This window comes from Cornus florida, unplaced genomic scaffold, assembly GCF_030987335.1.
Source record: "Cornus florida cultivar Cherokee Brave unplaced genomic scaffold, ASM3098733v1 CherokeeBrave_3.0.0_Hap2_Chr02, whole genome shotgun sequence".
Classification (NCBI taxonomy): domain Eukaryota; kingdom Viridiplantae; phylum Streptophyta; class Magnoliopsida; order Cornales; family Cornaceae; genus Cornus; species Cornus florida.
Genome location: NW_026775572.1, coordinates 19,817,274 through 19,843,972, shown reverse-complemented (window position 1 = coordinate 19,843,972; position 26,699 = coordinate 19,817,274). Strand labels below are relative to the sequence as shown.

The 26,699-nt window shown below is 35.6% G+C and overlaps 2 protein-coding genes and 1 non-coding gene across 3 annotated transcripts; 1 reads left to right on the top strand and 2 right to left on the bottom strand.

Annotated features, from left to right (window-relative positions):
- The first annotated feature begins 2,811 nt into the window (after window positions 1-2,811).
- On the top strand, window positions 2,812-2,935 carry LOC132298104 (small nucleolar RNA snoR86). Its single transcript, XR_009479529.1, has one exon. It is a non-coding gene; the product is annotated as a small nucleolar RNA snoR86 (small nucleolar RNA).
- Window positions 2,936-4,758: 1,823 nt separating this feature from the next.
- Window positions 4,759-8,581, bottom strand: LOC132294109 (elicitor-responsive protein 1). The gene is made up of 7 exons (XM_059791840.1): window positions 8,360-8,581; window positions 8,158-8,262; window positions 7,890-8,016; window positions 7,682-7,753; window positions 5,658-5,703; window positions 5,180-5,474; window positions 4,759-5,100 (listed from the first exon to the last, which is right to left on the bottom strand). The coding sequence occupies exons 1-7, from the start codon at window positions 8,442-8,444 to the stop codon at window positions 5,060-5,062; spliced, it is 771 nt and encodes a 256-aa protein (XP_059647823.1). The 5' UTR covers window positions 8,445-8,581; the 3' UTR covers window positions 4,759-5,059.
- A 2,279-nt stretch (window positions 8,582-10,860) lies between these two features.
- Window positions 10,861-25,882, bottom strand: LOC132294106 (phosphatidylinositol 3,4,5-trisphosphate 3-phosphatase and protein-tyrosine-phosphatase PTEN2A). The gene is made up of 13 exons (XM_059791838.1): window positions 25,723-25,882; window positions 22,861-23,290; window positions 20,964-21,065; window positions 20,816-20,872; window positions 15,410-15,475; window positions 14,543-14,719; window positions 14,245-14,331; window positions 14,060-14,124; window positions 13,769-13,845; window positions 12,338-12,384; window positions 12,067-12,197; window positions 11,823-11,892; window positions 10,861-11,618 (listed from the first exon to the last, which is right to left on the bottom strand). The coding sequence occupies exons 2-13, from the start codon at window positions 23,287-23,289 to the stop codon at window positions 11,094-11,096; spliced, it is 1,833 nt and encodes a 610-aa protein (XP_059647821.1). The 5' UTR covers window position 23,290; window positions 25,723-25,882; the 3' UTR covers window positions 10,861-11,093.
- Window positions 25,883-26,699: the final 817 nt, after the last annotated feature.

Here is a 26,699-nt window from a genome sequence, read left to right as displayed (position 1 = left end):
TCACGACAGAAAATGAAACATGCCACACAAAAAACACAAAAATTTATACGTAATTTGGCAACAACCTATGTATACAGTTATGATCCGACTAAAGTTTTCACTATATGTAAAATAGGATATTACAAGTTTTCAGCCCCTCACTTTCTTTCTGTACGAATTCCAGAATCTCTCTCATATACCACTCCAAACCCTAAACGCCCTTATATATTGGTTACAACAGACTAACTAGGGTCCACAATCCATGAGCTAAAAAAGGGTCAAAAAAATTTCCTCCATCCAACTGATCATCGAGTTATAAGAGAGTCGCAACGCAACCCGACATCAAATTCGTGCCACAATATCACAATAAGAAAGTAGGTTTCTAACTTATGTAGGATGAATTATGGGAGAGGATTCTAAAGATTGGAATTTCCTTATTGAGCAATTGTTTCAGCTTAGACTTTCTTGTTTCTTAACGAGTCAATAAACGTTTTTTATCCCAATCAAATTGTCATCTGACCTACCATGGCTATGGCTAGGAAAGTAGGCTAAGACTAAGAAAATATCAATGAAGTTGCAGAAAATAATGAAAGTGTTTGGTGGTCGTGGACCCTTCAAATGGATGTCTCTCAGGTATGTTAGGTAGAGTGGGGGCGTCGAAGAGTGAGTTAGGTATAATTAGTTAAGTTGAAGGTCTTTGGTCTTTGGCGTGGCCACCGGATTCATGGCCTCTCAATATATGATAGTGTGTAAAGCTTGTGACACGGGTACTGTTGATTCATGGCCTGTCAATTTTATTTTCGGTATGGAGGAGGATGAAGAATGACATTTTCTGGACTCAGATTTGAGTTGACATGTTACATTTTCATTTGTTGATGGGGGCAGCCTAGGTAAAGCCGTGTTTTGGTGCCAACAGTAACTTAATTTGAATTTCTATGGTGATAGAGATTTGGCCAAAAAAAAAAAAATGCAACACACAGTTCTACACAGTGGTTAAACAGTTCCTCTACAAGTTTTTTTTTTTGGTTAAAGAGTTCCCCTTCAAGTGAATAATGTCAATGAATACGTGTTCCTACAACCAACACCCCCCCCCCCCCCCCCCCCCCCACCAGATATCAAACTGAAGACTAGTCTCATTTTCATCTAAAATGGATTTCAACCTGAATGCTAAGTTTGGTGTACAGAAATAGAATGGAATGGAATGTCCATTTCAATCATTCATTTATTTGATATGCAATTTAAAGTATGAATGACCATTCTATTAGAATGAAAATTCATTTCATAATTAAACCTATGAAATGACCATTCCATTCCCAAGTAAAATTTTTAAAAAAATCAACTTCTCAAAAAACCTTCATGTTTAAAGTCCAAAAACCACCTGTGCCTTCTACCACAACCACCTCCGATTTTCACCACTACCACCATTGACTTCCACCACTACCATCACTGACTTTTACCATCGTCCACCGCTTTCCACCACCTTCACCACCGACACCACATTCCTTTGCCACAACCGCCACTGCCTTTCACCACCGTCACCACCTTCCACCACCGCCTTTTACCACAACCACCACCGCCTTTCACCTCCGCCTTTCACCTTCGCCACCGCCATCGCCTTTCACCTCCTTTACCACCACCGCTTTTCACCAGCACCACCACCACCAGCGCCACCGCCTTCCACCACTGCCACCACCTTCTGCCACCACCTTCTACCACCACCAGCGCCACCGCCTTCCGCCACCACAAGCGTCACTACCTTCCGCCACCGTCACCGCCTTCCAACAACGCCACCGCCACTACCTTCCACCACCACAACCGCTACCGTCTTCCACCGCGTACCAACACCACCTCCATTGCCTTCCACCACCACCGTCACCACCTTTCACCACCACAACCGCTACTGCCTTCCACCACGCACCAACACCACCTCCACTGCCTTCTACCACCACCGTCACCACCTTCCACCACTACCACTACCACTACCACCTTCCAACAATACCGCCTCTGCCACCTTCCACCACTGCCGCCTTCCAACACCACTACCGCTTTTCACCTCCACCACCATCATCTACCACTGCCATTGCCACCATTTATTTTTAAAAAATTATAGAAGAATGTAATTTTGTTCATATAATTTATTTGATACCAAGAGTGATAGTTTGGAGAACTCAATTTGAAATTTATTACATTCTAAATTTTAAATTAGTCCAACCAAACACTAGAATGATTCCATTCCTACGCATTTTATATTTACAACTAAACAATAGAATGAGAATGGTCATTCCATTCCATTCTCATTCCATTCCCACTTGCGTTCCATTCCATTCATGCACACCAAACACAGCAGCAGAAGATTCAACCATCAAAATATATAGCATAAAAAAATTCTTCAGCCAATTATTATCAAGAGCACCCCATAATCCACCTATAATCCACCACCGGGAACAAGCAAACAGCCAACCCCGGAAGATTTCACTTGGTATTCGAAGTGCCAGTTTGGGCCAAGTTTACGGCCCATCACAATGGATCAATGTGCAATGAAAAGCCCATCATTTGGTTAGCAAATAGAGAACATTTATATGGGCATTTTGGACAATCTGTCTCATACAATTAGGGTTAGGATTTCTTTATGAGGGCTTGGCCTATTATATATACAAAAAGCAATTGCCTCGACAAGCTCTAACCTAATGGGAAATCACACACCAAGCTTTATGCTCTGTCTCTGTTACATCTCTTCCTCCCTCCCTCCCTCCCTCTAAAAGATCTAACCCTAGTTTTTGTAGTTTTCGTAGTTTTTGATTTGATTTGGTTAAATTGAAAAGCCAATTAGCAGAGCAAGGTCGTCTGATTAGTGACGAAACACTTGCATTGAAGGTTGGCGATATACATAGCGATTCTCCGTGCCTTTCAAACTCAAATTCTATTTTGATTACGGCCTCGAACAAATCGCTACATTTTATTTCTCTCTATTAAAACAACTTTGGGATTATTATCTAGGCCTCTGATAGATTGTTTGAATTCTGATTTCTTTCTTTGCTACTATAAACGTATAAAAGTTGGACATAATTATCAAAAATTAAATTAAAATCCGACAAAAACAAAAACCACAAAACAGAAATAAGTTAGACTGGGAATGGTGTAATTATTATCAGTTGCAGATAAGAGTGTAACGATCAAACTCTTTAATCACACCATTAGCATGCCATTAGACATAGGAGAATGTAAAATAGAGTGAATTAACTCGGGGAATTTAGTTTAATGGTCGTTCGGGAGTCCAGTTTAATGGTACTGTTTGGCCTTGCATTTGAGATTCAAGCACCCTTACGTCGGTAGTGGAAGAAAATTGAAGGGAAGGGAGAGAAGAAATGATTACTGAGACTAGAGTGGAGAAGAGAATGGAAAAAATTGGACAATTTAATTTAATTGATAGGATAAAAAGAAATTTAAGTTATTTTATTATTAAATTCATTATTTATTTTTTTTTGAAATTTATTAAATATTTATAAAGAGTGATGCAAAATTTTTATAATAGGTTTACTTATTTTTTTTATTTTTTTTTTCTATTTTTCACCTATATTTTTTCTTTTCTTATATCATTTCGGAAGAAAATTTATTCCTTCCATTCCATTTTTCTTCTACCCTCTTCTTTTCTTCCAACGAAACATACCATCACGCTCAAGTCACAAAAAAGAGCCTTTCAAAAGAGGTTAAATCCCCAGAGGCACATTTCAAAAGAAAAGGTTGATATTTTAAGCCTAAGTCCGTCGTATTGTTCAAGTCTAAGTCAACAAAAAAAAATAAGATGAATAATATTCAACACTTTAGGACAAGGCAGGTGACCTACTCTTTACCAATAACTTTAGATTGATTTGCATACAAAATATTAAAAATAATAATAATAATAATTAAGCTTTTGAGAGAGAAGCAAATTACAAAAGTTAAAATTAAAGTTCTGTTTATTTGAATGTAAAATATTTTTTTTAAATTGATTTGCATACAAAATATTAAAATAATAATAATAATAATTAAGCTTTTGAGAGAGAAACAAATTGCAAAAGCTAAAATTAAAGTTCTGTTTGTTTGGTTGTAAAATATTTTTTTATTTTATAATAATTTTTTAAAAAATATTTTTTATTCTATGGTGTTTGGTTGTCGTAAATTATTTACGAAAAAAAAATATTAAAATTTAACAAAAATAACTTATTCATCAATTTTCGACAAGTTATTTTACATGCCCCGCCCGATGGACTCCACTTCAATCTCGACATAGACCTTTGCCAAATACCGACAAATTAAAAATAAATATTTTATTTGAAAAAAAAAAATATTTTTCAAAAAGAATATTTTACACCAAAACAAACAGAACTTAAAAATAGAATTTTTGTTTGTTTTTCCTCCTTTTTTTATACCATTTGATAGTTTCTTGTGCGTTGCAGCTAATTGCATGGTGCCATTAAAACTGCCATTGGAACAATTTCTTTATCGATAACACTTCGTGTCAGACGCTGGAAGAAATTACAAATAGTAACAAAATTCTCTCGTCATTAACAACAAACAAAGCACATTAGACCTTACAATCCTTTCATTTTATGATGTTTTGATGACACAAAAATTGAATTCCAAGTTATTGATGACAATTCCATATAATATTCACACAACATTTGTATGTCAAGTGGCTCAGAACAACCATGCAAAGGTGCTCATAAGCCATTAACCTTTGGTATGAACAAAGTGTCGCCATACTACCATAAACAAATCACTCTATCAAAAGAATGCAGGTAACAAAACAACCACTGCAATAATTCATGCTAATAATAAAATATATGAACAGTTTACTGGTCAACCTTCAACCTTTGTCCTAGTGGATGCGTCTCAACTCCCAAACCTAGGTCAAGTTTCGAGACTAGTAGAGAGGGAAGAAAAAAACAAAGGTATGAATAGTTTTACTGACAAGAATCCAAAAAATAAATTCAGTTACCACAAGACAGCACAACTACCAAGTCATAATCACATAATATGGGACAATTGTTCGCGAGTTCTAAATTTTGTTCCTTCACTTGGGTATCATGTAGGAGCACTCTCAGTATGGCGGTGGCGGGTAGATGCCTGCATACTGTGGACCTGATTGTAAAGAGAATTACATTTAGTAATTACAATGTGATGGATCGAAAAATGAAGCATGGATAGAAAAAAAAGTTACCTGAAGGATAGTAGGGTGAGGCCTGTGGCGGTGGTGGATATTGCGCTGGAGGATATGCTGAAGGTGGTGGGTACGGTTGAGGAGGGTAAGCACTTGGCTGAGGTGGAGGGTATGCAGATGTTGGATATGCTGTTGGATTAGGTGGATACGAAGGATAAGGAGATGGTGCCGGGTAGGGTGTGGCTGATTGTGGGTAAGGAGATGCTGATACTGGCGGTGGTGCAGAGTACAGAGAGACTTGGGGTACAGAGTACGCTACATGATGAGAACCTGATGGAGCATGGCTTGAAGCTTTCTGTAACAACCCAACAATACCACCGTTATTTGGATTCAGTTATCAAATGAGAATGCATAAATTCAAGGCCATCTAACTAACCCACAACTGGGTGATGGCTGTTCTATATAATTCACAGATCAACAAAGTGAAAAAAAAAAAAAAAAACAAAAAAAAAAAAAAAAAAGAACAGATAGGGCTTACATTAGCATTTCCGTAATGCAATATGAGACGAACTTCTCCTGCATGCCTGTGAAGGAAGATTGCATAGGATTAAACCACATGCTATATTTTACAATAGTAGGAACTTAATAGGAATTTGTCTCAAGAGTTTCAAGTAATGACTGAAGCCCACTAATCTTCCTCTCAACGTAGCAAAAATGAGGTGTTTCGACACCCCCAACTCTTTCAAAATATATGTATTTGTGTTATCTAGTATGTCTGGTCCATGTGGAATTCTAAAGAGGAAGACTGGATACAGAGTTACAGCCTTAAACTTCAACAATATTTTGTTAAAGTGATTATTCTAAGACCGGGACCCAAGACCACACACTTGTCACTCCAAGCTTTACCACTGCATTAAACAAGATCCTTCTTTTCAAAATATATGTGAACGTATATAATATGAATATGAATCACGCGATCTTTAACCAAGCCATCAACCAACCCTTCCCTCAAGAAAGAAGCCTTAAACCCTTCTTCATTGGGTAAGAGGGGAAAGGCCATTCTTCTTTGTCTTACCAGCAATCTCTTCTAATTTTCTTTCATATTTAATTTTTATCTTATTATAAAAATAAGTTCTTATATGGGGTGGTTCGTCATGAAGAGCAGCAGCAAAAAGTGTTGTACGAATTCATATTGGTTAAGCTCACAAGCTCATGCTCACCCAACAACTCAAAATCTAGTGGTATGGATACAAACTGAAGAAAGTTAACAGTAAGAGTCATCCAATCTACGTTCTTGTGCATAAAATAGAATTCTTCACCCATTCCCCTAATTTTATGCTCAAAACATAACTCTTAGCTTGGAATTTGGAAAATATGATGTGAAATCCTGTAACTGGATGAAACAACCGTAGCAATTAACCAAAAAAACCTCAACCCACCAGGATTATAGTTCCTTACTAGCAATAATTCACCATCGCAGTTGACAACTTGACATTGCAGGCTATAACATAGCATCCCGTGCATTGGTGCAACTACCCATGATGATTTTGCAGGGATTGCTCACAACTCCAGCAAACTTTATGAATGAATTGATAGATTTGGAAGAAATGTCCAAACAACACTTAGACAATATTCTTTTCTTTTTCTTTTTTTCTTTTTTCTTCTTTTATAAGTTTTTATTTGGTTCTGCTGGCAGGACACAAATCCGCAGTATTCTTTTTCATTTTGCCAGCAAAACCTAAAAATTGTCACGAAGCACAATCTGATGTCATAAGCCATCAATCAATGTGTTTGTTACAAAGCATGCCTCTCCCCTTCTTCATGAACCGGAAGAATCATTCTCTCTCTATAGCATATGCAGATAACCCACTTCCTCCAGCCAAAAACTTAACCTATCAAACAGATGGTGTGAGGAGAGAAATTATTTTGCTTAAATTGAACAACGTAAAAGTTCTACCTACTCACATAAAGGAGAGAGGCCAGTGGCTCAATAATAATTTAAAAAGCCAATGGGAATATGGAAGTGTTCCATTTTGAGAACCCGGAGGACAAGGCGGAAACATACAGGGCAAGACCTGTGTGCTGTAGTAACAAATCCGAGTTTCTTTCTATCTTAAAAGATAAAGCTTTCTCAATATTCCATTTCTTGTTAAGAACATAAGATAAAACAAGGACAGACATATTAATGTTACCATCGATACGTATGAAGCAAGTGGAGGTTTGTTGGCATCCATCTTCTTGGATGGTCATCTTAATCTACTCTCCTCACCGCTCCTATTCTTTTAATCCATATGAGTTTGAAAAAGGTGGTTTCATACAGTTGACGACCAAGTAGTTAAAGACAAACTTTTGACCTAAATACTTTTCCAACCAAGGCTAAACCATGCCGGTTTAGCCTAAATTTTTCCCATTAAGAAACTCAAAAATTCAATTGAGTGCAAGTACCGATTTTGCACAATAAGAACTCCAAAAATTTTAATTTTATTGGAATTTGCAAACTCATCAAAGTATACATAATTTTATCCAGAATATCAAAAATTGAAGTGGTGTTTCGGAATATACCTGCCAGTTTTACTCTGCAGTGGCCAAGGGCTGTCGTCGTAGCCTTGAGAGAGAACTTTTTGTAATTGAACCCTAAAATTAGCAAAAACCCCCCAAAGAGATCGCCCAAATATTAGATAAAACCGAGTGAAGAGAATGAAAAAATCAAAAATCAAAAAATCAAAAAAAAAAAAAAAAGTTAAAGAGGTCAAAAAGGTGAAATAATTACTTTCCGCTGCCAATGAAATCGTCGTAAGAGACAGTATTGCTATTCCAAACCACAATATTCAACTCTCGTAGTCCTTCGATCAGCGAAAACACGAATTTCTCTTGAAACGTAGGATTTTTGCCTCCATCTATATTTAAAAATTGAATAGTTGTGTCTAAGAATTAACCAGTACAAAAATTCAACAAACAACACAACAGATCTAAGTATATAGATACACATAAATACATAGAGAGAGAGAGACAAATCGAGAGAGAGAGAGAAGGGGAACCTGTGCAGGTGCGGGTGCGGAACTTGGTGCTACCATATTCAAGACAAACGTAGGGATCTTGCCTTGAGATCCACTCTGTGTCTTTCAATTTGTTACAACCAACCACTGCATCCAAACTTCACCAATCACAAACTGATATATGTATATTCACACAGTGACACACACGAGTTGTGTATAGAGAGAGAAAGAGGAAAAGATGTACCAGTGATTTCGAGAAGTTGGCCCTGAATACCAGTAATCGACATGGAAGGGTAAGCAGACGATGGGATTGAAGATTGTTGATACATGGAATTGAAAGAGACCTTTTACTTGTCGCACTTTGGTTATGTAGTATGGTCATAAACCGCGTAACCCAATACGGTTGGTTTTGATGAACAAGTCGTCTTGAGTACAAAGTCTTCCTCGAAATAAATAAATTCTTATTACAGAGTGTCCCCATGGTTCTCGTGCACTCCATTTTGTCAAAGTTGCGCTCACTAACCATATACGGAGTACATTTCTTATTTTCTGTTTTGTTTTTCTTAAAAAAAAACAAAATAAAAGCAAATATATATAATAAAAGTCCTTTCCCTTTGTTTTCTCATTAAAGCGGCCAATACGTTTTCATCACTTTTTATTTGTTTAAGAACAAAGTTAGATGTATAAATGCTAAAATAATATGTACATGAATTTTGATATAAATTCAATAGAAATTTTTTCGAGAAGATAAAAATTCAACATGAATTTTGATATAAATTCAATAGAAATTTTTTCGAGAGGATAAAAATTCAATAGAATTTTTTTGTCTTCACTGAATTGAACTAATGAATAGTTGAAATTAAGAAAAAAAGAATCAAAGAATTCAAAAAATGATTAAAAATAATGTAATGTGCCAACCATATCAATTTATAGTAAATAAATTTTAATTCTCAAAAATGAAAAGCATGAAACAATATTTTAATTCTCATTGATAACAAAATTTTATCAAAAATTGAATGGGTCGTCAAAAGTTTCTCAAATCGAAATACTAATTTATACTATTTTTTTTTTTTATAATATCAATTTAGTATAGTTTAAATAAGGAGAAAAGTGGTTTAGGAAACTCTAAAGGGGTAGAATAATGATTTTGCTGGATTAGGAAGGAAGAAAGGTAGATTTGTAATATCACTTTTGGATTTAATCAAATGGCAGATGTGTAAAAAAAAAAAATTGTCTCACGGTGAGTAAGATATCACTATTCTATAGTTACTCAAAAAAATAAAAAATAATAATAATAATAATAATCGCAAATTAACTGCTAGGATTTGAAGGTAAGTTTTTAATTGATAAATCCAAAATATAATAGGAAACAAAAAATGTTTAACATATATGTTACTAAAAACTATTTTCTGTTTTGATTTCAAAATTGTGACAACAATATGATTTTAATAAATATCATTTTTACGTATAAAAAATAAAATTATATTTATATTTCTTGCAGAAGCAAAAAAAGAAATTGTTTCACATTAGTAAACGCAGTCATTGTCTAATTTATTTCCACAACTTAAAAATTAGGCTGCGTTTTGCATGTGCAAGAAATAGAAATATAATTTTATTTTTCTGAGAAAAATGGTGTTTATTAAAACCATTTTGTTGTCACAATTCTAAAAGCAAAAACAGAACACCGTTTATTATTGTGTCTTTTGCTTTCATGTTTTGAACTGGACAACAAAATTCTACTTTTCATTTTCCTTTTTTTTTTGTGCTTTTTAAAATTATTTATCATTATTATTATTGGACTAAACAAATTTCTACTTAATACTTTTCCTTCTCTCTTTTTTTCCTAGTACTCCGTGCTCTTTGTTTTTCCTTCTTTATGTACTTTTACACTGGAAAAAATATAAACGTTCACACTTGAACCAAAAAAAAAAACTTGCAAATTTGCAAATCAATCAGCGTCACCGGTGACAACCCAAGTCTTCTCCTTTGTTTTTTTAGACTACAAAATTCTATTTATACCTTCTATTTTTCTTGGTAATTGACCGGTGTACGTGTGACAATAAACCTATTTTTTCCTGGTAATTGCCCAATGCATGTGAAATGATAGACTTAATTTTTCTTGGTAATTGTTCAATGTATATAGAACAAGTATAGTACCCCTATTTTTATCTTGGTAATTTGTGGGACAATAAACCTATTTTTTTTCCTAGCAATTGCCAGTTGCATATGGGATGGTAATCCTATGTTTTTCCAAGTGGACGCGGAATGGGGGAGACTTGCCACTAAAAAAACCTATGATAATCTTATATCGTAAAAAATGCCTTGTTTCTCATTTTTGCTTCCCATAGTGCGTCTTTGACTTTCATATTTTTTCAGGTAAAAAATTGAAGCCAACTTGGCCAAACATGCCACAAATCCTCCTCGTCCATATTAGTAGTAGTTTTCACGGCACTCCTGCCAACCTCGGCAACATTATAGTTCACTTTTTAACGGTTGACGGAGGTACAATAATTTCATCAAACCAATAGATGTTGACCATATTTTTTCTTCAAAAGTTCCATCTCATGGTAAATTTGCCAAAACCCAGAGACTCTGAGGGTAATTTATTCAAAATAGAAGTAAATCCTTTGTTGGTCTGATTTTCACAGTGACAACAAAAAAAAAAAAAAAAAAAGAAAAAAAAAAAAAGGTAATAGCAAGAACCAGTGACCTAACAACAAATGTAAGTATTGATGAACGGAAAGATAAAACATAAACAGATTTAGTTGTATTGATACACAATAATTTTATGAAACGATAGTTCTCACCTCAAGCTGACTTTTGATTTACGGAACCAATAAGCCGAAACGGGACTTGAACGTGTAAAATAAAATTAATGGAACAAATTGTTGCCTGGAAATGGAAAATCTAACTTCTCACAAGCCATGTATGTACAGACATGTTCAATATCAAAGCCATCAATAAATATATCCCTTTGTTCACTCACTTTCATAGTCTTCGTCATCTCCAAATGAAAAAACAGATGCATCGGCGGCCATTGCCTTGAAATCACTGACCTCTCCAACCGGATTAGGGACCTCCCCAATGCCATCCCTTTTCGGCTCACTAGTAGAATGCATTTGCGTAGGGCCAGTGGTTCCCAAACTGATCTGTTCGGTCTTGCGTGTCAGACTTGCAATCTGGTCTGGATTAGATTTGGTTTCAGCAGCGGAGGCAGTTGCTTTGACAGATCCCCCAGCTACAGAAGCTGCTTTAGCTTGCCTGCCTTTTGGAGGCCCCATTTCGTCTGCTTCACTGTCTGAGAACACGTCATCTTTTTCATTGCTTGCTGATTCGTTATTTGAGTTTGCAGCAACTGCACCGCCATCAACCGAAGCAGGAGTGGCAGCTGAACTTTCAGCTGATCTATCTGCAGCAGTTTCAGTTGTAGGCTTTGTTGGAACATCGCTATCATAGTCCACAAGCACAACCTCAACACGAAATCCTGGGGACGGCAGTTTCCTCTGTACACAATTCAGACCAAGAAATAAGCAGAAATATAAACACCAGAACTTGGAAAGCGTATAAAAACATTGATATGGACCAGAGAAGAAAGGCAACTATTCTCTACAGATAAGTAGCTCCTTTTACAGAAACATTTAGAACAGATGTCCTGAGGTCAACAACCAATATTTAACATGCTCATTGCATTAAAGAGTGATGTTTACCTTGTCAAACCCATCAAGGTCATTTGTATTCAAAATTTTTCTGTTCTCGATCATTGTTGTGTTTAACCAACTGAAAAAAAACAAGTACAACAATAAATTACTAATTTTAGTTACAATCTAAAAATAAAAATAAAAAGCTTAAGAGATTTAAGTAGGTTTTTGTGCTGGTATCTGCATTGTCCTTTTTTTTTTTTTTCTCTTTTTCTCTTCGGAAGGGATGGTGGTGGGTTGTTAGTTGACATACCAGTAAAAATCCCCTTGGCGGTCATGAAAATGAATTTTGAAATCCCCAGTCAACTCTGTCAGACCAGGCTCCCCTGGCAGAGCAAAGACCATTATACCTTTCTTTGGTGCACTAAACCAAAAATCTTCAGACTGCACAAATAAATAAAAAGTATATGAAAACTTAACTTCGCAATAGAATACTCTGAAAGTCGAAAGTAATCAATCACTATAGAGGCATCAGTATCCTGGAAGTCAATGTTTAATAGCTACCAGATTATCAAAAGACCTACCGACAGATCTTTGGTTCTTGGATGTTTTTTTGTAGAGAATTGAACTCCTGGAGATTAGGAAAGCATCATCAGTAAATAAAATTCTTAGCATTGAATAAATAATAACAGAATGTAGAAGCAAATGGTGCATAATTATAAAGCTATACAGTGCTGCAAAGATGAAAAGTACCCAAAACTGCAACCTAGATTCAAAACTACCAACTATTGCAAGTAAATTATGGATCTTGTCGCATCATTCTTTGTGAATTAAGCTATTACATAACAGAAAAAAGGCAAAACAAACACGTCACTTTTGATCCAGAAGATCTAGCACAATAAATAATCATAAAAGTAGTTGGTATAAAAACATCAATTAGTTCAAACTTCAATTTGAACAAAAATAGTTAGGGCTGGAAATGGCAACATTTGATTGCCACAACATGGTAAAATTCATGGCAAAGAAGGCCATCAAGTATGAGCATCTATGTCATACACAGGCTGCAGTATCAGCATCACAGAGTGAGCCCATGAGAGAGAGAGAAAGGGACAAGACCGTGATGGAAATGATGTTTAGAGACCCCAAATGAAGTTATGTAGCAAAGGCTCTTTGAATTGTATACGGGAATTTTTAATTTAAAAACCATGTAAACCGTGTAGAAAAGCTACCTCACCCTCAACCTGCCCCTACCATGTTTGAGTCCTTCCCAAGCCCATCCCAATAAGAGCACTACGGGTTGGGGTAAAATGCACTGCATGATTTATTTGTTACATGGCAATCCCTAAAATAACTCTTAAGGTCAATAATTGCACCCAAATTTCAACTCCCAACTGAATGGACTCAGAAATCATTTCTTCAATGGCAATCTCACAAGATTGCTCAAGTAATCACGCCCAATAACACATTTACCTTCTTGAAATTTAAATCCACTGTTGCATCAAGCTTGCATAAATGAATCATATCTTATTGTTCCATTATTCATAACTACCAAAAATACAGGTCCTCCCCTGATTTTTATTGCAAAAATTATAAAATCTTGATCTGTACTCACTAAAAGAGAGAAAAAATATATCCAGGAAAACTCAGTTGGATCATCCTTGCCAGCCACTATGAAGATAGAATAATCCTACAACACTAATCGTGGAACTATGTAGGATCAGGAATTTTTTTTTTTTTTGGGGCAAAAATTATAAAATCTTGATCTATACTCATAAAGAGAGAGAGAAAAAAAAAAAAAAAAAATCAAGGAAAACACAGTTGGATTATCCTTGCCAGCCACTCTGAAAATAGAATAATCCTACAACACTACTCGTGGAACTATGTAGGATCGGGATAAACATATTATCATGAAGATCTATGCATGAAATTCAGAAATCAAATGCAATCTGTAGATGAAATTCAGAAATCAGATGTAAATAAAAACTATCTTAACAAGAAAGAATATTGCAGCTTACCATTATGATCAGAGACAGTAATGGATGGTCTAATCCAATAAGGGCATCTGTGAAGCCGAAATCCCCTCAGCATGCACCTATATAATGTAATTAAACAAGTCAACATAGCCTTAGAACCGAACTTCGGGTTGGCTATATATATGCAATTTGTCATCATTCAGCTTTTTCTAAGACAATATCTTCTGGGGACATTCATGAATAAGATCACAAATTTTTAACAGTTCATGTTCATGAGCTAAGACTAATAACAGGCAAATATGCATTTTTATGCATGTAAATTATTAAGTATACCTGCGTCCAGGTGGGTTTTCTCCATTAAAGTATGTTAAGATACGTTCAAAATATTTGACATATCTCTACAAAAGCAGAAAAAGGAAAAACAGATTATTATAGATAAGTAAGGAGATGAGCAGAAAGGCAACATGTAAAGAATAAATAACTTTAGAGAGATAATATAGGGGAAAAAAAAAACTGACAATCTGACTTGGCAGAACTAGCCCTTTTCCGTCGAAACATCTTTTCTGGTTGTAGTACTCAATGGACTCCTCAGCTGTGGGAAAGAACTGCAGAGAGGCAAATGTAGTAGTGTTGCAGTCACAAAACCGAGCAGCACAATCAAAATAGGTGATCAATTTTCCACTAAACTTGATGTACATCAAATGGCAAACGCAGTAGATTGCAGTCAAAAAAATGGGCAGCACAATAAAAACAGGTGATAATATTTTTTTACCAGACTCATTGCAAAGCTAATGACAAATATAATAAAAATCTTACCTTCAAATATAAAAGAAGACTAGATATCATTAGCCCTGTCCTAGCCATTCCAGCCTTACAATGCACAACCACAACATTCTCAATATCCTCCTTCAACCATGAGTACGCACTTTGACAAAATGAAATTATAAGTTGAGTAGGAGGGCAATTATGGTCATCAAATGGGAAACTAGCAACCTGCACAAAGAGTAATATGTCAACTGTAAGAAGCTGTCACACAACTTCTATACATCTGCCTGGAAGGCAGCCTCAGGATCATCAAGCTGTCTAAATATCCATATATTCAAACTTAATAAGCATAACCTATTACGTGGTGCTCCTTCAGAATGCCGTGAATAACTTCACCAGAGTTTAAGAACAGACTTTACCTCCACAAAAATATACACATCCCAACCAACTTTACAATTCAGGTGTAAAACAAAATATATACTCATCACTATTTTACAATGACTAAAGTTTCTTCTTCCTTCATTTATATATTAGTCAATAACTAACGCTTTCATGGTTGATAAATGATTCTTCAAAATATGTAATACAGAACATACACTTCTAACTTTCACGTAAAACAATACTATAGCTGTAGAGGTACATAAACAAGTTGCAGCTGCACAAACCTCAACGAATCTTAACTTAGATAAATCCAACAAAAGTGGTATATTCAAATGTTGAGAAAATCAGTATCATAGGCAACATATAACTCAAAGCTAGTGAAATTTTATCCATCAGCCATCAATCACAAACAAAAAGGGCATATAAGTTTCGATATTCTCCCCAATCATGACAATCTTTTAAATGCATAAACAAACCATCAGTTCATATCTTAAGTTTGAAATACAGAAAATCTGTAAAATAAAAACAATAACATACCTTTCCTTCAAATAGTGATGCATCATACAGCCTCTCAGAACAAAGGTTGTATACCTTGTATTTGTCCTGCATATAGAAAGTTGATCAAAAGTTAGAAAACAATTTTGATATACAAAAAGCCACAAACGGAAATTTTGACCACCAAATACAGTATATAATAACAATCACAATGTAAATTAGAAGTTAATAACAGACTGTTGTTTCCATTTCTACGGAAAATGGCATTAAAGAATAAGAGAGCAACACTTTTTCAGAGATCGGATTTAAATCCTAACCGGTCCACAAAATTATAATATAGTGAAAACTGATATAATCCGATCAACATCTCAACAAAGCTTATGCCAACTCTTTTTCCTTCCATTTTTTTTTTCCCTGACAATACACTTGTGCCAACTATTTGGGCCCACTTGTCTAAATACAAAAACTGAATCCCTTGTCCACAATCAGTCGAAATCAACATGGACAGGAAAAACCTGCAATGGCCAAATGAACTAAAACCGGCTGAAATAGACCGCAAATGGCCCAGAAGTAAAACAAGTGGTTCACCATTCCAATTCTTGTCCAAAACAAGACAAAATGAAACAAAACAAAATTGACAAATTTGATCACAAATCGAGGTAAAATTGACCATATTTCCATCAGGATTTGATCAATGACTGGGCAATAACAAAGGTGAAATAATATCTATCCCCTTAAGAATCGGCTAGACTGATCATATTCGTATCAAAACATTCTCCCACCGCCAAGATGCAACAACAGCTGCCCCAAAATCATCAGCAAACAAGAACGAGAACAATGTGCCAAGAAAGAAGGGCCAACATAGGGAGCTCCTTTCAATAACATGAACAAACAGCAGCCTTAACCAAAAATAAAAAATCACTTCCTCGTCTTAAAGAGCACAGAACACAGATTGAAATAGGGCAGCAACTCAGGCAGGTTGGGCAGGTTGGAGGTACAACTCAGGCTCAACCCGACATGTGAAATGTTCAACCTAACCCAACCCATCCCTTAATTTTTAAACTCAGTTGAATTTGGGTTCGTAACTCGAGTTGCCCATATGGCCAATCTCCACACTAAAAAACTAACGTGAGACAACCATGCTAGTATCATACTTCAACACAACAGTTGACAAAATATTGAACTCAATGCAAGAAATACAAATATTACAAACTACCTATCAAGAGTAAGCAATACAAATATTATATAAATACACACACACACACGCACATATCTATTACATATTATCAGGTTCCTCAGGTTAGCATATTAAGGACGGTTTTGGGTTGGGCTTCAGGTTACCCAACACATGAACCTCTGCCCAGTCCAAAATGAATTTGGCTTCCTCTTTCCAGCCCAAGCCCGAACCGAACCAAGCAGGAAAATTTTCGGGTTGGAGTCAGGTTAGTCCACCCAAGTTGCAGTCCAAAACTGAAATGCCTAAGAAAGCCCACAAAAATCTCAAGGGATCTAGATTCTAGACTAATAGTTACCGTGTAACAGATTTTAAGCAACCAAGCTTTGACACATTCTTTTTTCTCCTCACATTCATTCCTCTACCACCTCTTCTTTCTATACAGTTCGTTCTAAGACGGTAAGACCTATGTTACCTGGACTCGGGTGCGGGTGTCGGACACGGGTGCGTGTCCAGAGGTCGGATCCAGCCATCTATTAAATTATAGGACACGGGAACACGGAATAAAAGTGTCCAAAAGTTGGACACGGACACTTGGACACTTGTAGGAAAAGAAAAAAATGTACCCTTTTTTATGTTAGACCTCAGTTTTTTAATGAAAAATTGAATAAATATATAAATGTAAAGATAGCAGCGTGGAGCCTTCCAAGCTCTATTTTTTTGTGATGCAGGTTTTCTTTTTTTGCTCTGTTGTTGCACTTGTACCTGTTCTTACAGTTGTGGATGCAACTGCAATGTGCTCCTGTATGGGCCAGTTTTAGTTTTGTTTTTCTGGGCTGCCTTTGGGCTAGGCCTTTCCTTGTACAGTTTCTTTTTTTTAATGAATGGATTTACTGTAAAAAAAAAAAAGGTAATACAACTGTTATAATAATATTACCTTATTTATAAAGTCAAACTGTCAGGTCAAAAAATTTGCTCGAGATTGACCGATAGATATTACTTAAATAAAATAATACAGCTGTCCCAGTACAGTTGTAAATTGTTCATAGCTTAGATAGTGTTTTACAGCTGTAAAACATTATCCTTGTTAAAAGACCAAACTCTCCCATATTTTTACATCCAAATTGACAAGTGGCGTGATCGTGACCGTTGAAGGGTATTAAAAGCATTAGTAAGAATGTGAAAACACGCTCGGCCGTTACAAAATTTTGTGCAAACAAAGCGCGTACACTTCAGTCTTCTCTAACCTTCGAAAGACGCTACTTTTGAAGCAAACCGCCATTGTTGTACCAGTAAGTTTTCTGATCTCATTAATGGCAACCTATTTAACAAATAAAGCATGAAGAAAGTTCGCAATCCTTCACAAGTACCAACCCAAACATCTTTGTTTGAGTTTTCGTCATCTATCAGCCGTGTCCGGTAGACGCCATGAAGGATCCGACTCAGATCCAGTGTCCGTGTCCGTGTCGTGTCGTGTCGACACGGACACTTCGGCCTGAACAGGCGAGTCCAGGTAACACAAGGTAAGACTAGTTACTTTATCCACAAATACACTAGGTTCTCTGTGTTCTGACTGTTGCATAAGCCTTTGCATGCACAATGGAAAATGCAACCATGCCAGGCAATCATATCTACAGAAGGCAGTTTATAAATCTGGAAAAGGCACCAAAAGAGTAATATGTGACAATGTATAGAAAGATCCAGACTCCAGAGGACGGAAAGTACAAAAATTGTTGCTTGGTTTCAAGACCATCAAGAAGTAAAGCTTTAATATAAGTTTATAACAGATATAAGGAGTGAAGCTTTAACATTTGAGAATATAGACATGACCGGAACTCGAGAAAAATTACAGATGAGTTGTTCTGGCCATCCTTCTTCTTGCACCGAGCAGAACTTAAATTACCCGCGATAACATGCATTAAGTGGTCATAGAAATACACTTAAAACAAAACACAAGCAAAAGAAATTTACTTGCAGATAGATGATCTAGTTTATTTTCAGTCAACTATCACGGACGGTAATCCACAACCGTCACCTATAAATAGAAGCAGAAAATCTTTGGCATAGCCTCATCAAGCTCCTAAGAAATAAACTTAAAACAAAAGTAGAAAAATGTTTGACATATCCTCATTAAGCTCATAAGAAACAAAAATGAAAAGGGTAAATTAGACAGGTCTTACTTGTGGTTTGGCCAACTAACACACTCATGTAGATTTTGGCAAAATGGCCAAAGACCTCTCTTGAGGTTTGGCTCACGATTTCAGATTATCCCTCCTATTAATTCGCTGTTGGACTGTTAGGTGAAATTTTCTAAAATACAGGATTTGCCTTCGTTTGGCTGTAAAGACTTAAAAAGCCTAGAAACAATGTGAAGATTATGACATTGATATAGGATGTAGGTAGGTGGACTAATTAACCTTCATATCCATGTCATGTGGATATGAATAATGGTATGTTACGTGTTTAGCGCGCACAGTGTGATTGGATGGAACAAGCCCTAGTTACTGTGCAGCAAAAACTATATTAATCTTTAAACTTAAGTTGAATTTTTGTGTTTTTATTGAAAAAACTATTTAAAACAATTGAGGGTAACAAAGTCATTTCACACAAGCCATCTACGGTTGTTTAGCCAGTTAACTCTGACAGGTTCAATGTATTATTGCCGAACTCATTATGCGTCTGTAGTTAGGGAAAACTAATTGATATCAACGTAATTAACCCAAATGAAAAACACTCACTGCAACTAATTAGATAAAATATCTTTCTTTTTTTTCTTTTGTTTTTGGTGGGAAAATTGCACTCACACCCCCTGAGATTTACCCTAACTACACTCATAAGTGTAGTTTGGCAAAACCTACACTTACAACCCATATCAGACTTGTGTCAGTAATGGCAGTTGACTTTCTACATGAAATTACACTCTTGCCCTTCAAGAATACCATCTTTTTAATCATACAAGATTCAGTTGGAAATTACAAAGTTGCCCCCCTTTTATTCTCAGCCACAACCTCTCACCTACCCCCATCCCCTCTCAGCCGACCCACCATCTTTTTCACTCTCTCTCTCCCTCCCCAGTCCAATGCCCACCCCTCTCTCTCTCTCTCCACCCGACCACTATCACCGCTCCTCTCTCTCTCTCCACCACGGCCACTGTTTCTCTCTCTCACTCAACGGACCACCGCCCACCCTATCTCTCCACTCGAGAAACAATCCTTCCCCATTGACGTCACCGCCATAGCCTCGTTGCTACAAAGTGAAAATTGGATTCCTTGGGAGAATATATGGCGGTGTATGATTGTATGGCAATGCAATATATATGCTGTATGCATAAATATGTATGTATTAATATATAATAGTTTTGTAATATACTAAAATATATATTCAATGTTCATTTTAATCTAATAAATTCATATTTATTTTTTCATATATATGATCTTTAATTATATATTTTTTAATGTGCATGTGCAAATTATATAAGTTGCAAATTTTAGAGAATTAAATGTTTATAAGTAAATTTTATTTTAATATATAATTGAATATTTCATGAAAAACTATGGATTATATAAGTTATATTTGACATATATATTACATTTTTAATTACTAAAATTTACAGCATTTTTTTTTTTTTTTTGATAAGTAACTAATATGCTGTAAATTTTAAAAAACTAAAATTTACAGCATATGTAATTTACATTTTCAATTTTTTAAAATTTTTAGCAGTAATTTGCTAATTTGAAATTTGCATGAATTTGTACGTTTGGAGAGAGTATAGACAACTTATGTACAATGTAAAAAGGTTATATTTGTCCATATATGAAAGTTTTCAAGGGATAAATTAGTCATTTCAAGTGAGAAAGTAAGGTCATAGGTCCTTTCACCAAGTCAAGAGGTAAAATGGGAATTCGCATGGTGTCAGAGTACTTTTCTGACTGACGGAAGATAGTTGGGGGTTGAGTGTAATCAAAGGTCAAACCACAGGGAGTGTGAGTGTGGGTTTCTCCAAATTATACACGGTAGATAGGGCAAGCCTCAGAGGGTGTGAGTGTAATTTACTCACTCTTTTTTCTAAACAATAATCGTGATATATTTCAAAATAAACAAGTGGATAGCCATATCAACATATCCAACATCGAAAGTTCTGATATAAATAGTAAAACAGAAGTGGTAAGAATCATGATTCTAGAATTATAATGCTACTGCCATTCAGAGGAAATATTTATAGGCGTGTGTGTGTATACACACATGTATATGCATATATGAAGAAATGTCGTTACCTTGTGATGGGTTTCAAAAAACTTAATAACTTCTTCCATGTGGTTTCGGTAGAACCCCTGCATCACATATTCAAATTGGTTAAACATTGGTACCATAACTGAACTAGTATGAGTGAAGTTCGGCCGCAGACTGTTCTGAATTGCTTACCTCTACATATCCAAAAAACCCAGAACTCATATCACCAGCAGGAAACCCCATAGCAATTATATTCTCTGTGATGTATGTCATATCTAAATCAAATCCTCCTTCCTAAAAAACAGGGATAGAGTCACAGTTACACATTGATAAATAAATGATCTAAATATATTAATGAAAATATGAACACCCGGTAACACCTACAGTTTCTCTGGTATGCAAGATTGATAAGTTTAGTGATCACACGTGCAATAGGTCATGAGGGTTTTAACGAAATCAATAAAAAATGATATTCGGATCTCGGTTATTTAGTCTTGGAGTTGGATGCACCTGGGGTTTTGGGCAGTCCTCTCCCAGTACCTTTGGAATTTGGGGGTACACCACCACCTACATGATCAGAACGAATGTCTTCCTTTGCTTATCCTGTTAGGACTGATAATTGAGTGAAGGGACCAATGGGAGGATGGAGTCCAAGCGATTATCCTTATGCAAAACTGGGAAGACAATTACATGCATGCAAAGTTTGCGAAGCATATCTAGCAATGCTTAGGAACCAGGTATAGAGTTTGCAGGAATGTGCCAAGGGTTCTGGCGGCATATTTTAACCTAGCTTTTTGGATGTTTTAGGCCCTCAATAACTTATGGGAGTGTTTGCTGCACCCAAAAAGTGCTTCTTGGGACCCCTTGAAAAATTTTAATAAGCTAAAGAGACCCAGCTTTGAGTCATCCCATACCCGTATTTCAGGGAAATCAGAGTTGTGTACTCAGCAATCAAAAACCTCATCAAAAGATTCAATATGGTAGAAATCTATAGCAAAATTTGTATAATTCAAAGTTTATAAAAGTTATACCTTCATATTCAGTAGCATATTCATACTCATAATACAGTGGCATGTTGGCAGCAATTCGAATGTACAACTTGCCACATAATCTTAATTTTAGTTATTTCTAAGTGGTAGCATGATTGAGGAAGCTCATTTGGATTCACATAATGCTTTCTGGGTGGAAGGCCATATTTTGGATGGGCATTTGCTCTCCCTAGAGACCTAGATTGTTTGGGATTGCTATTGATAGGGAATTTCTCTTCCACTGAGAAATTTTAAATGAAGTTTCACAGAGGCCTAGATTGTTTGGGATTGCTATTGATAGGGAACTAGGAAGGCAATGGTGTCAGATCATCTCATGTACTCTAGAACAGGATTGATGTTTGTAGGCTGGTCCATGATAAGAAATTGAAATAGTGGTGAGAATGATCTATTCTTGGATGGCATGTTTATTGCAAAAGGAGAGGGAGAGGGAGAGGGAGAGGGACGGACTGCCACAAAGTCAAGATGGTTGGTTGTATTGTGAAGTCCTTTATGGGGTTTTGTAAATTCAGTTTTGATGGAAAACGTTATGGATATCTGAACAAACCTCCAGGTGGCTTTCTCTGTTTGGATTGCATCATTAGTAAGATTAATATAATATACAACGGTTAAAAGGGACATGTTCTATACTCTGAGAGTTGAAGACGTGTAAAAATAAAGACAAGAAAGAAGGAAGTACTCAGGAGTCAGGCCCAAGGATGCTTCTGGGGTTCAGAGCATACAATTAATTACGTTAGCCCATTAAAATCGACAATAGCACATACTTAAAGGGGACTTCGGAATATAAGGTTAGTGGGCTGTGTGGTCCAAATGCAAAGCATAAATCTATTAAATGTCATCCCTATGAGGACTGCATGGATAAGAGGAATTAAGTTCAAGCCTACGTGTGCATGCATCTACATCTGAGAACTGTTGGAATCTTAAAAAAGAACTGCAATCTGCTTGTTTCTCCTCAAGGGCGCTGATTGCAGTTCATAATCTTTAAGATAAAAGTAACAAATAAGTAAAATAAAATCACAGTAGTAGCACAATAAGTAAATTACCTGGTATCTTCTTTTGTTCTGGGATACAACATGTCGGGCCTTGACCTGCACAGCCTTCACTGCACTCTTAGATGAGTCGACTAATCCTTTTGTTAGTGTTCCAAGAAATCCAGGTTGTGTTGGTGTTGAAGGTCCATCAGCACTTTCATCTGGCCGAGGAGAGTTTGGAGACAAGCGCAATCCAATCCCACTAGTAAAACGAGCAAAGGTTGATTTTCCTGCATTTCCAGATGGTGACTCATCTTGCGTGCCCGCAAATGAGGGGGAAATTTTTAAATTTTTGGCCCATGAGGATATGCCAGAAGCTGATAGCTTAGATGGTGCATCTTTCGCAGAATTATTTTGCCCAAAATCTGTGACAGCAGAAGCTTCTGCATCGTGACTTTTTATAGGCGGTGGAGCTGGTGAATCAGCAGATCCTGAATCCATACTGCCACCCAAGAGGTATCAGCAACAGCCAAATAAGTATTTAACCCAATATATGAGATGTCACTATAGCTTACTTGCAATTACAACTACATCAAATATATATATATATATATATATATATGATTATATGAAATAAAAAACTAGAGAGAGAATGTAAAAAAGTACACACATAAATGTCTATTTTCAACATCAACAACCAAAAACAAAAAAGCCATTGAAAACCAAAATATCGATGCCTCTTGGTTTCTACCACTTGTAGTGAAAAATCATTGGTGAATTCCACAGCTTTCCTTCCACTAAGGAAAAAATTTAAAATAAAAAATTACAAAAACAAAATAGTGCAATGGTGGCAGTTATGCCCAAAATAAAGTATGACATTATGTGAGAAACACTGGAACGTTTCCAAATGCATGTGTTCCCTAGACAGTCCAATAAACAAATTTATCGACAGGGACATGTGTTAAAGAGAATTCCATAAGTTCCTTTAGATGCAAAAAGAATATAAAATGATGGGACAAATTTGAAATCAATATTATGTCACCATGTAGCCACCAACAGAAAGATGATAGTAAAGCTGGTGGAACCTGACCAGTTACCAGTAGAAGATAATTCAATATGAGAGCATTCTAAATAATTGAACCTCTACAAGAGGGTATGAATTACGCAATATCTTAATCTAATAAACTCAGGGTTACAAATAAAATTTCTTGTAAGCAGTTATAACAATTGCCCCTCTCCTCATACAGGGTGAAACACGAAATATGTATACCAGAGAAAGAGCTAACTCGAAAAGCCAACTGATACCAGAGAGAGAGAGACACACTATCCAGTTTTGGTCATGTCTTTGTACGGTCCTGGAAGGGATGGACTGAATACAAACCTAATCTTTTGTCATATTTTCTAGAGAGTAACTGCTCTTGCATTCAAACTGCATTCTTATACTTAGAAACCTGAGTTCTTACCATTGCAGCAATCCTTGATATAAGCAAGAATATGTACCACTTTAACAACCTTCTGTAAAAGTCAACAAAACATGGAGACGTGCAGAAAATATATCGTTTATGTATTATAATGATATAAGTTGGAAGGCAGAATGGAAGAGATATGCGGTTCTATTAGTTCCCCTATCATTTACGACAATGGTTAAATTTATTTTGTAAGTCAAGATCATAATTCATTTTAGCAATTCATGAGTGTATGATTTTTATTCCAACTATTTTCAAAAGTTCAATGTGAATTATACTGAATTTTTTAAATAGCTTTACTTCATTATTGAAGGAATCAATGAACATAATTTATTGAGTTCAAATGTATTTCTTGCCATTTAGTTTGTCTTGCATCTTTCATAACTCTTGTCCAAATTAATCAAAAGAAAGGAGATCCAAGTCAGATGAGGAAATGTTTCGACTCGCACAGTCGGGAAAGGCAAAACATTAATAATTGAGAAAAGGTGAGAACACATATCGCTCACGAAATGAGTAGCATGATGGTTGTACGAACTGAGAGGCACCAAGTAGGGGCCTAACAAGTGAAGCGATCTTTCTAAAGAAATTTCACCAAGATTTTATGTTCATGAATTGGATGGCAACGTAGAGATACCAACAAACTCAATAACATTAAAATTTCAGAAGTTAAAAAATATATATTAATATATTAAGAAAAAATAATAATATAATGGAAGCCATAAGAGAGGATGTAAATCCTTTCAACAAATGCAGCTGCAAGAAGGCTTTTTATAATAGCAACTTTAATGCCAAAAAAACCTAGAGGGCAAACTAACAAAATCTACATGAAAATTTAAGTCTTGAATAGATATAAGAAGTCCAGCTCTATTGTGTCTAGATATGAGTGCAAAGAACGAGATCAGATAAACCTTATCACTAAAACTATGTTTGGTGGGATGGAATTAGTAAGGAATTCCAATTCCAAGGCGCCGTTTACATGCTTCCAAGGAACTGAAATATATTTAATAATGATGCTATTATTCTTTTATACTATATTTGTGATGTTGCAATATTGAAATCATTAAAAATGACACTAACAACTGCACAAATCCGATAATTATAGAATTTCCATCTCAGGTTGGCTGTCAATCAAATCACTTCCAGTGATGATTTTCATAGGTGATTCGCACAAATTACATATTGCACATAAATTAATGTACTAAGCACAACATCGTCAATCCTCGCACGAAACGAATAAAGGGGGAAAAGCCCCAATCCAAAGACAGCGTTTTGGATGAGTGAATTCCATCAATTCATATTTCGATCTGCAGCCCTTACCAGTTCTGGAAGTCATGTGCGATAAAATATGCATATACAAGTGGATATATATATATATATATATATATATATATATATATATATTGTGTGTGTATATGCATTGACACAAATAGTCACAGATAAGGAGAAAAACAGAAGAGTCTGTATTTACCTTATGGAAGCAGAGCACGGAGTAGATGAGTTAGCGGCAGAAATGGCTACGGAGGTAACGGAGGCAGTGTATAGTCGTCGTTTCCTTCCCCTTCTTCTTCTTCTTCTCTCTCTGGGTCTCTGTGTGCGCTAAGCAATCAATAGATAGTAAAATCCCCTGAATTGAAATTAGTGTATTTGCTTAGAAGTCCGGATCTTCCTTTAATTGTTGAATATAACCTATGACATGTTTGTTAATTTCTGATTATGAGCCTGTTACTGTTTTGTAACTTTTTCTTTTTTCTGAAAAAAAAATTAAATTTAAATGATAATTACAAATTGTGAATTTTTAATATTTTAGGAATAATGTTATAATAATTACAAATGGAGAATTCTTTTTATTTTAGGAATAATGTTATATTTTGAGTAATAATGTTATATTTTAGAAATTATCATTTTAAAAAAATAAATTTAAATGATAATTACTTAAAATTAATTCACTCTTATCTTACTTATGTTATGTTTGGTTTGAGAGATGGGTTGAGGAAGGACAGAATAATGGAGGGATAAACCAAGTCATTGCTTGATTTGTAACTCTGAAAATACTAAATAGTTCTCAAAATTTTGAGAACAGAAAAAGATTTTAAGACAATTATAATAGACAGTTCTTTAAAAGACATTTTTATAACTCTTAAAATACTAAATAGTTCTCAGAATTTCGAGAACAGAATAATACTTTAAGACAATTATAATACACATTCCAAGAACAGAAAAATATTTTAAGACAATTATAATGGACAGTTCTCTAAAAGACATTTTTATAACTGAGTTTTCAAAAAACTAAACCAAGTAGAGTTTTTGTTACAAACCAAACAGACCCAAGTAACCAATGTTCTCGTGTTTGATTGGAAGGAAAGGAAAATGGAGGAAAATGGGAAAAGAGGGAGGAAGTGAGGAAAGATGAAGCATCCTCATTACTTTAAGTTTTCTTATCTGCCA